Source organism: Hemiscyllium ocellatum, chromosome 24 (assembly GCF_020745735.1).
Source record: "Hemiscyllium ocellatum isolate sHemOce1 chromosome 24, sHemOce1.pat.X.cur, whole genome shotgun sequence".
Taxonomy (NCBI): domain Eukaryota; kingdom Metazoa; phylum Chordata; class Chondrichthyes; order Orectolobiformes; family Hemiscylliidae; genus Hemiscyllium; species Hemiscyllium ocellatum.
This window is the reverse complement of record NC_083424.1, coordinates 49,206,531-49,217,855: the sequence shown is the minus strand read 5'-3', so window position 1 is coordinate 49,217,855 and position 11,325 is coordinate 49,206,531. Positions and strand designations below refer to the sequence as shown.

The 11,325-nt window shown below is 38.9% G+C and overlaps 1 protein-coding gene across 1 annotated transcript in view; it reads left to right on the top strand.

Moving 5' to 3' along the window:
• The first annotated feature begins 706 nt into the window (after positions 1-706).
• cdc45 (CDC45 cell division cycle 45 homolog (S. cerevisiae)) overlaps positions 707-11,325 on the top strand; it is a 51,445-nt gene continuing 40,826 nt past the window's right edge. Inside the window, exons 1-3 of the mRNA XM_060844068.1 lie at positions 707-844; positions 4,812-4,871; positions 7,963-8,055. Coding sequence (XP_060700051.1) covers positions 794-844; positions 4,812-4,871; positions 7,963-8,055 — 204 coding nt within the window. The 5' untranslated portion in view covers positions 707-793. The remainder of the gene's footprint in view (positions 845-4,811; positions 4,872-7,962; positions 8,056-11,325) is intronic.

Genomic DNA, 11,325 nt, shown 5'->3' with positions numbered 1-11,325 from the left:
AAGATTTGGAGATGCAAGTGTTGGACTGTGGTGTATAAAGTTAAAAGTCACACAAGACGGGTTATAACCTGGTGTTGTGTGATTCTTAAATTAGTTTTAAGAAAAGCATAAACTGTTGGAGGTGGAGAGAAAACAATTAAAATTGACAGTCACCCACGACCACCTTATGAATGAGCAGCCCTCCAAAAGCTAGTTCTTCCAACCAATGGAAATAGCTTATCAAGCCTGAATTTATCTAGTGGGGTATAACTAGAGTAACTTCTGCATCCTTATACTCCCCATATAAAGATCAGTATTCCATTAGCTTCCTCAAATATTGTGAACCCTGAACTCTTCCAAGAAAAGCTGCCACAATTCCGGAGCGTATGAAGACTCCTCGATTGAGTTCAATCAAACCTTTGTAATTTTGTGCTTTCCATCCAATCAGGAGGTAGGATGTGACCAATCAAGAGCAGACACCCATTTCCCATCCAGTCCATATGCAGCGTGCGATCCGCCTAACCAATCAAAAAACAGGACTCATTCCAATCAGTGAGGAGATGCTATTCCATTGTCCAATCAACTGCGGACAGCCGCCATCCAATCAGTGAGGGAAGTTACGCGACAATCCAATCGGCGAGGAGATCCTGAGCCTCCACCCAATCACTAATCAGTTGCTGCAGCTGACGGGCCGTTTGGCGCCAAGTTTGCAGTCGGCAGGCTCCAGAAACGGGTTGTTGTTGTTCAGTGTCGGTGGTGGCGGCGGCTGCAGACTGAGAGGGTGGAAGTCTGGTACCGGGTGTATTAGCACACCATGTTCCTGTCGGATTTCCGGAAGGAATTTTACGATGTGATTGTACATCAGGTGAGGAAACGGGAAGGTGAGGCGGCCGATGTACAGGCCCGGACGCTGCACAAGCCCAGGCAGCAATTCTGAAGGCGGGGAGGGCAAGGCCTGGTGATATTATCGTTGCACTGTTAATCCAGAGACTCCGGTCATGTTCCAGGTTTGGATCTCGCTACGGCAGATGCAAGAATTTGAATTCAAAAGGAAGCTGGAGTTTAGGGTCTAATGATGACCATGAAACCACCGTCGATTGTCGGAGGAAATAAAAATTTGATTCAATATAATGTCCTTTCTGGAAACTGCCATCCTTACCTGGTCTGGTGACTATATGTGACTTGAGACACACGGTATTCTAATTGACTATTAACCACCCTCTGGATGGGTAATAAATGATAGTTTAACCAGCAAGGCCGTCATCATGAATGAATAAAATAAAACTGACCTTAACCTGCAATCACTGCCACTGGGAATTAGCCTCCTTTTGATTAAAGTGACATGGTAGCATTTGAAATTTAATATGCATCAGTGAGCTGTCACTTTTAAGTATAAATAGGCTTAGGAAAAGACATCGAGTCAGGCCATGAGCTCTTAATAATAGGAATGGCAACATTCAATTTAGATCACTTTGTAAGCAGGCAAACCGGAATGTTTGTTAATAGTGTTAGGTCTTTATTCGTATGTGATCTTGTATTTTACTGTTTATCATATCTGAGAACCAAGGCTACCAGCATTTATTGACCAATCCTTGTTGCTTTTGAAAATGCCATTTTTAAAAACAAATCTGCTATAGTCTCTGCCAGGCAAACACAGTGTTAGGAAGGGAATTGTTCAGCAGGCCCTCCATTAAATTATGCAGCAAAAAGCTTTCAGAGATTTACATGGGGCTTCATTGTAAATCTTCATTTAACGCCAGCACAAATTTCCATCTTTCTCTGTTTGGAAGTCTATTTAAGGGCTCAGAACCCAGAACATTTTTAAATTTTCTAATCGGCCAGTATGGACATGTTATCTCACAGCTTTGGAGCAGTTGGGACTTGAAGCTTTATCTCCTGGCTCGGAGATAGTGTGCACAGCAGCACAAAAGCCCAGTTTTGTTTTTATATTTAAACATGCTTTTATGCACTCCTGAACTTCCCACCACTAAAAAAGCAAAGTCTGATGATCGTCACCTACTCTGAATCAATTCTGGAGCTGTTCTGGCTTACCATTAAAGGGACATACATTTCTAGCACTCATGGAAAGTCCCAGTGACAGTGAAGGAGCAGCAATATATTTTCAGGTCAAGATGTGTGTGACTTGGAAAAGAGTTTGCAGGTACTGGTGTTGCCATATTTTTTTGCCCTTGTCATTCTAGGTGGCAGAGGTTGTGGGTTTAGATGGTGCTGAAAGAGCCTTGCATTTTATTGCAGCGAATGGGATTTGCTGACCCCTACATTCCCCTCTAATCTTGTCAATTACTTCAAATCTTTGACTCTGTAATTTTCCTTTTCTAAGGAAAATGGGTTGTTCTGATCAACTTTATCAAAGTATCTGATAATGTTGCATACTTCACTTAATCTCCCTTCAACCCTCTGTTCCAAAGAAATAAAACTCTCCAGGCTTTACTCAGATAAAAAAAAAATCATTCACAGATTAAATCAAATCTGTGCCAATAGTACTGCTTTGGTGATATTGAAAGTTGGCAATAAATAGCTGGACTTTATCTTATTTGCCTATCATTTGTATGATTGCATTATTATTCAAGGTGATTTGATGCTTCAGCATCATTCAATACCTGAAAGGAAATGATTGAAATGTGGGAAGAAATAACATAAACAAGGAAACTTAAATAGGTTTTGAAGCACAGTATGCTTGAACTGATTGAATGACAGAAACGGTTTTCGGGGCTTGGTGTCCCTGTTTTCGTGAAAGACTAGTTGGACTTCCTTTGCTTGCCTTCTATTTAGAACTTTTTTGTCACCTAATCTAGATTAGTATAACGGTAATAGTAACATAGAATAAACAAGATGTAACAAAGACTCAGCAGTTGAAATTCTGGATAAGTGAAATGCTATGCTTTGCTGCCTTTCATATTCAATTATTTGTGTACTTTTCTCTTGGTTTATCACCTATGTAAAGATCGGTACGTTCCATTCATGTCACTAGTGTCACTTCTGTTTAGATGGCCAATCACCAATGTGCTCTGAGTGGCAAATTTTCACCCTCTACTCCATATAATGATGAATTCAAATGGAATATGTAGCAAGATAAGGATAGAATTCAGGTTTGAGCTGATCAAGTAACAGTCCAGCTGCACAAGTACCACAGAATGATCATCTCCAATAAGAGAGATTTTAATCACCTCTCTTTGTCATGTTCAATAGCATTACCATTACTGAATCCTCAATCATTACATATTGTTTTTACTTGACAGCAGTTATTGAAGACCAAAGGTTCACCTTTATAATGCTTTTTCTGGATGTGCACATCTCTGGAAAATCCTGCATTTATTTCCTATCTGATGGAAAAAGTTCCTCTTCGTCTACCCCATTAATTCCTTTCAAAATCTTCAAGCAAATCATCTTTAATTGTATACCCCATATATTGCTATTGAATACAGAAGTTTGAACTTAGTTCATCTGTACAAGAAGGAATCCTCATTGCCAATACCTTTGGGCTAGTGCCAAAATTGGACAGCTGTTTCCACACCAGTCAAGAGACAGCCTGACATAGTCTTCCTAATTGAATCATACATTGCACACACTGTCCCAGACAACACCATTAACCCTGGGTACACTCTGTTCTATCAGCAGGGCAAACTAAGCAGAGATAATAGCATAATAGTATACAGCTAGGAGGCAGATGCCCTGAGAGTCTTCAACATCAACTGCATACTCCATGAAGTCTCATAGCATTGGGTCAAGTATGGGCAAGGAAACCTCCCGCTTGTAACCATATCTATAAATATCCGCATCCTCAATGATGGGGGAGCCCAGCATATCAGTGCAAAAGGTAAGGGTAAAACATTTTCAACTTTCTTCAGCCAGAAGTGCAAAGTGAATGATGCATCTCAATCTCCTTTTGAGTGCCCCAGCATCACAATGTCAGACTTCAGTCGATTTGATTCATCTTCGGGCTAGTTTTAGCATATTGTGCACATAGGTGTTTGAGGTTTTTGAGAAGATTTGTAGCTCAGGTTGAGGTTCAATGTAAGTTTGCTCGCTGAGCTGGAAGATTTGTCATCAGTGAGCCTCAGGTGAAGCGCGGTTTCTATTGGGACATAACACCAGTGCTTCACCAGAGTCCCGCTAGTAATGTTACCTGGTATGGTGATGAAACGTTTGAAAACAGACTTTCCAGCTCAGTGGGCAAGCATACAACCTGAGTTCGATTCAATGATAAGAAAGGCTGATGGCTGCCCAAAAGTTGATGCTGTTATTTTTAAGTAACAGAGACTTAAATCTCCTTTAGAAACTGTTGACATCCAACAGTGGCGGCATGGTGTCTCAGTGGTTAGCACTGCTGCCAGTCAGCACTGTGAATCAGAGTTTGATTCTAACCTCGAGAGACTGAGTGTGGAATTTGCACATTCTCCCCGTGTCTGCATAGATTTCCTCCGGGTGCTCCGGTTTCCTCCCACAATCCAAAGATGTGCAGGTTAGGTGAATTGGCCACACTAAATTGTTCATTGTGTTCAAGGGTGTGGAGGTTCGGTACATTAGGGGCCAACGTAGAGTAATGTGTGGGGTACTCTTTGAAGGGTCGGTGTCGACTTGTTGGGCTGAAGGACCTGTTTCCACACTCTAGGGATTCTATAAATTAGACCTTTTTAAAGCCAGAAACAAGTTCACGTTTGCTCCCTTCATCTTTATTCTGCAGTGCAATGATGTTAGATATATGGATGCAAAAAGGTGAGTTTACCCTTGGTATTCATTCTGAGTCATGTTGAAATGGCATTCCCACTGTCTGTGAAAAGGCTTACTTTTTGTTTTGTTTTGTTTTCCAGAGGGTATTATTACTTGTTGCCTCAGATGTTGATGCCCTGTGTGCCTGCAAAATTCTTCAGGTGGGTAGTGTTGACTATCATATTCACTAATCTCCATTATGAATTTATATAGTAATTCAAAGTTTGGGAGAAAATTTGTAGCTTGGGTGCTCGTTGTTGTGGTTCTGTTTGCCGAGCTGGGAATTTGTATTGCAGATGTTTCGTCCCATGTCTAGGTGACATTCTCAGTGTTTAGGAGCCTCCTGTGAAGCGCTTCTGTGATGTTTCTTCAGGCATTTATAGTGATTTGAACCAGCCGCTTCCGGTTGTCAGTTCCAGCTGTCCGCTCCAGTGGCCGGTATATTGGGTCCAGGTTGATGTGCTTATTGATAGAATCTGTGGATGAGTGCCATGCCTCTAGGAATTCCCTGGCTGTTCTGTTTGGCTTGTCCTATAATAGTAGTGTTGTCCCAGTCGAACTCATGTTGCTTGTCATCTGAGTGTGTGGCTACTAAGGATAGCTGGACATGTCGTTTTGTGGCGAGTTGGTGTTCATGGATGCGGACCGTTAGCTGTCTTCCTGTTTGTCCTATGTAGTGTTTTGTGCAGTCCTTGCATGGGATTTTGTACACTACATTGGTTTTGCTCATGCTGGGTATTGGGTCCTTCGTCCTGGTGAGTTGTTGTCTGAGAGTGGCTGTTGGTTTGTGTGCTGTTATGAATCCTAGTGGTCTGGCTGTCAGTTCAGAAATGTTTTTGATGTGCTAGTACTTTGGGTTGTGGGATGTCCTCATTCTGTTAAGTATAGTAATCTCAAGCCAAAGGTATTCAATGGATCATTTGATGGGGTACCAAACCAAAGAATTTGTTGCTTTACTCTTCTTTGTTCTTCTGAGGGAAAATTGGAAGTAGTTACGTCTGAAATAAGGTCGGTATCCCATTATTTAAACATGGTCAGAGTCAGTATCCAGAATTTCTTATTTTTATCTGTCAGCCAGGGCTCCTTGATTGCCCCAGATGAACAGGCTCAATTAAGGAACTGAAATTCTTTGATGTCTAGTTGGTTGCCCTCATTACAATAACTGCAGTGTCATATTTTTTCACTATCTTTGTCTTGTTCAGCAGAACTCCTAACTTGGGACATAAAATTGGAGAAAAGTTATCTGAGATCAGTTCTTCCCTGTTCTCTTCACCAAAGGGTTTGAACTGTTGAAATGTCCTGCAATTGGGCACAGAAGGTCTATATATTCTGTTGAATCTCTGAACAAAATTTTATTGTGCATTTGAAATAACAACTGAATTGGTAATACACATGGTAATTGGCCTAACTTTGAAAGCTCCCTATGAATTCCAGAGAATTCACAAGTGACACTGTATCATATAAAGTGATCACAAAACTTGACATGATGTGGTGGATGCTTATTAGGGCTGTGATACATTATAGGTTTTATAGGGACAAGAGATTAAAGCAGTTTTATTTTTTGGTATTGTATGTTATAATTGTAAAGGGAATAGCTTTATCACTTCCCATCATTGTGAGAAATTCAGTGTGATCATAATGTGCACATAACAGGATTATTTAGAGTAGTATTTTCTGTGTTCTTTCTGGCAAGAACTTGTGGATATTGGGTTGACCTGCCTTGGTGCCTTCAGATTCAATGATTGATCTGTTTCATACAGATGTACTTTGTTTTGCATGGAATCCCTTGGATTCTGTACAGTATGGCGAGGTAGAGAACATGATGAATTTTCTCAGTTCCCATCCAAAATCATAGAATATCAATTGATCTACAAGCCTAAAAGAAAGAAAATTAGGCAACAAAACATAGAAAGTAGGATCAGGAATAGGTCGTTCAGCTGTTTAAAACTGTTCCATAAAATTTGACAGACAACAACTTACTAGAACAAAGGACCCAATACCCAGCATGAGCAAAACCAATGTAGTGTACAAAATCCCATGCAAGGACTGCACAAAACACTACATAGGACAAACAGGAAGACAGCTAACGGTCCGCATCCATGAACACCAACTAGCCACAAAACGACACGACCAGCTATCCCTAGTAGCCATACACTCAGACAACAAGCAACATGAATTTGACTGGGAAAACACTAGTATCATAGGGAAAGCCAGACAGAGAACAGCCAGGGAATTCCTAGAAGCATGGCATTCATCCACAAACTCCATCAACAGACACATCGACCTGGACCCCATATACAAATCACTACAACGGACAGCTGAAACTGACACCCGGAAGCGGCAAGAACAAACCACTATAAATACCGGAAGAAACATCAAAGAAGCGCTTCACAGGAGGCTCCGCAGCACTGATGATGTCCCCTAGCCAGGGGACGAAACGTTTGCAACAAAAACTTCCAGCTCGGCGAACAGAACCACAACAATGTTCCATAAAATGCCTTACAGCTCCTTCCATGCACCAATCCCACCTATTCTCCCTTTTATAGATACAATAAACATTTTATTATCCAATCAATGGGACCAGGAATGTGCTGATTGATCAAATATTCTGGATAATCAAAAGGTCCACATAGTATGTTATTACATTGGTTAAACAATAGAAGGGTAATGCAAATGGTATACACTTGTTATACTTTTCATATAGCGTAAATCACTTAAATAATAATGTAACTTTGCCTTGAATAAAACTTATTGGCAGAGAGCCTTCTCACTCACATCCTCAACTGACTATTCGGACTTCGCAATATTTGCGGAGAATTTGACTCAACATTGAATGAATTATTGACATTTTATATTGCCGGTAGATTGAACAAGCATATTTCCATTGAGGTAAATAAAATAAAAATACACTATACTTATTGGACAGAATAATACAGTAAACTTTGGTATTTGAGGTATATAAGTTTTGTCGATTTATCAAGAGCACCAGCTCATAAGGTGCTGGATAAAACAAAAGTTTGCTTTATTTTCTAATCAACCTGTTCAGAGATGCAATTACAAGTCTCTGGGAGGGCTTGAACCTGGCCTCCTATCCAGAGGTAGGAACTCTACTACTGTGCCACAGGTAAAATGGGGAAAGCTGCAAGCGGTACTCAAACTTAAATTAGTGTCTATGACCATGACCTCATAGTGAAGAAAGAATGTATGTTGGAATAATGTAATCAGACTGCATATTTGTATAATTCTGTCCAGGCCCTTTTCCAGTGTGACCATGTTCAGTACACATTGGTTCCAGTGGCTGGATGGCAGGACTTGGAGACGGCATTCCTTGAGCACAAAGAACAGGTATGTAAATTTTTTGGAAGTATGATAAGAAAGACTATGTACATTTTTAATTCAGAAATATTTGGGATTATTTCTCTTGGAAGGAATAGTTAATAACTACCTTTTAGAAACCCCTTAGGCTATGGTAATGTGATAGGAAATGAAGGTATCTTAATGTTGTAGTTCTCTTTTAGTGTGAAGATGGTTTTTTTGGAATAATTTCTGAAGAATATTGTCATTTTTTTACAGTGAAAGGCTTTATAGTCCTACATACACTGGAGTGTATTTAAAGTATATGTTCTAAGTTAGCAGGGAATAAATATGAAGTGCTACAGGAACATTACTTGTCTTACATTGGGTTTTTCATTGAAGGCTAATAAGAGGCAAATCGGATCTGTACCATAAAAATGTCAACTATTGACTATCTTCAATAAGAGAAAATCTGATTGTGTCCCTTTGATATGCCACAGAATCACCATTGTTAAATTCCCAATCATCACCATTCGGGTGGTTTTTGTTGACCAGAACCTGAATTTGATCAGACACACAAACACTGGTTACAAGAGCATTTCAGTTGCTGGGAATGCTGTAGTGAGTCGCCTAGCTTCTATTTCTGCAAGGCCTGTCCACCAATGCTTTAATGATACAAGTCAGTAGTTTAATGGAATGCTATCAACTTACTGTATGACACCTTCAGTGTTTGGGAAGCTCAGTACTCAAAACAAAACACCCTGTTGATCAACCTTCCAAACACCACTTTAAACAATCAATTCCTCCATCACCAACAAATAGTGACAAGTGTGTACGATCCAAAAAAATGCAGAATAGCAACTGGCCAGCACAGTGACCTCTGCGACTTAAACTAAGAATAACAGTGAGCACATTGGAATATCATTACGTTCAAGGACCCCTCCAAGTCACAAGACATCATGGAATTATATTTTCACTTCTGCACTCTTGTCGATTCAATATTCTGGTGCTCTCCCCAATACCACTCTGGCTGTACATATTAGTAACTCAAGACTAATCACTACCTTAAGGGCAATAAGCATTTGTAGAACACTGTTCTACTCCTAATCATGGTCTAAACTGAAACTGTTTTAGCTTTTATTTGAGCTTCAAATATGTTATTATTTCTTTATATTATGACTTTCAAGATCACTTTAATGAGATGACTCAAACCTATAGTTCTAAAATAACTACATTCCATTGCTTGGAAATCTTATCGCTTGGTATGTACCTTTGATCTCCAATTTCTGTTACTGCTTCTATTTCTATTTTTTTAAGGGCTTTTAGAAAGTCCAGTGTTACTTTACCAATGCCTGGAAATTTTCCTGTATTTATCATTTCAAAGCATTTATTTTCAAACTCCTTACATGCATTCTTAGTTTTCTTTTCAATTTCACTATGCTCAATGTGTGTTTCCTTTCTCTCCCCTTTCTATTATCTGTAAACATATGTTAATACATACTTTGTAAGCTATGAACCAATGTTCAATTTGTTTTTATCATCAAAAGCTAATAGATGTGCTGTTAAAATGTGACTTTGTCAGCAGAGATGTGAGATTTACCCATTATCTACATTGGATCAAACAGTGAGTTCCAGGCTAGAAGGTAGACAAGCAAGGATTTTTTGAGTGAAGAGAGGAATACGATAAATCTGTGTATTCTCTCCTAAATTAATCAGTCAGTACACAGAATTCAGTGAGTTAGGTGTGCCTTCACAGGTAAGATAAGAAGCAAGAATATGACAAACTTGCAGTATGCTGATGATATAGCAGTTCTTGCCGAATCAGAAAAGACCTTTAAACATTTTCATAGGTCAAACAAAATCTAGAAGCTAAGAATAAAAATTTTGAGTATGAATACCAAATGGACAAAAATGATTGTAGTTTAAAGGAACATATTAGAAGAAACTAAACGAAAAATACAAGTTGATAGTCTTGTACACAGTTGATACACTGGATCAAGTAGTCAGCTTTTTCTGCATAGGATAAAAAATAATAAAAAATCAGAGGTGTGATGTTGATGTCAGAAGGATAGAGATAGTCAAAGTGACATCATGAAAATGAAAGATGTAAGGAAACACAACCTCAAAAAGGAATAAGAACTCTTTAAGGTACAACATTCTATTCTCTTTGCTGTGAGCCTCAGAAACCTGAATAATAAACCTGTGGGAGAAAACAGAAGGTTATGAAATGTGGCTATGAAGAAGTATGCTTAAAATTTTCATGTATAAACCATAAGACAAATTAAAAGGTGCTCAAAGGAAAAGTCAGCATTTCAACCATTTGAATAAGAGCTGAGAAACTACAGAGATCCCTCCCAGAGGTCAAAATTGAGGGTAGAGGTCAGAAAGAGGGGTAGACTTGACAAAGTGGATGTGTGAGAATGGTGCAGGACATATCATGATTACAGATCATGCAAGCAGGACAACTGCAGTCAACAAGAAAGAGGTGAAAGTTAAGATTAAAAAACAGAACTTAGATTATTCTCCTGACTATTCTCTTCCATTGTGGGAATTTTGCAGTCAACAAGTGGGAAACCTGTCTTCCCAACAAGGTCTGGTAAGCATCTAAATGGTTGCACTGTGGATTGATTTCAAGCTTAGCCATGCCTGCCTTGAGTCCAAGTAAACCTCAACCTTATTTTGAAAGAAAATTGTATTTGACTGAAAATTATCCTATTTAGAAGATTTGACTATCTCTACGCCAGTCTCATCAATTGCTGCACCTTCATCAACTTTTTTTTGATAGATATTTTTATTAGAAATTTAACATTTTTAACAAATTTACAAAAATAGACAAAACTCTCAAGTACAAACATTGATATATAAATAAATCTTAAATGTACAATAACCAAAATTTAACAAAAGAAAAATACCGAGAGAGAAAAAACAAAACTCAATTAACTACTAATCTAACCTACAATTAGCCAGAGTGTATAATTGAGTCACTTACATTTTTCAAATAAGAGAAAGTGAGAGAAAAAAAAAGTGGGGGAGAAAAAAAAAACAACGGTTAACATCGAAGTTGGATAGTGAAATACTTGCTCGGAATGTGTTAACATCATATATAACAAAACCCGTATTCGTGCGGATTCCTCTCCCAAGGGGCCCCGGACCAGCCATGTTTGTAATCTCAATTAAATACAAGCTCTTGTTAGGATAGCCAAAATATCTGTATAAAAGGGCTGCCATATTTTATAAAATAATTCGGTCTTTCAGTGCACCATATTTATAAGTAAGTCAAGGGGAATACGTTCCATAATTAATCTGTGCCAATTTGAAAAT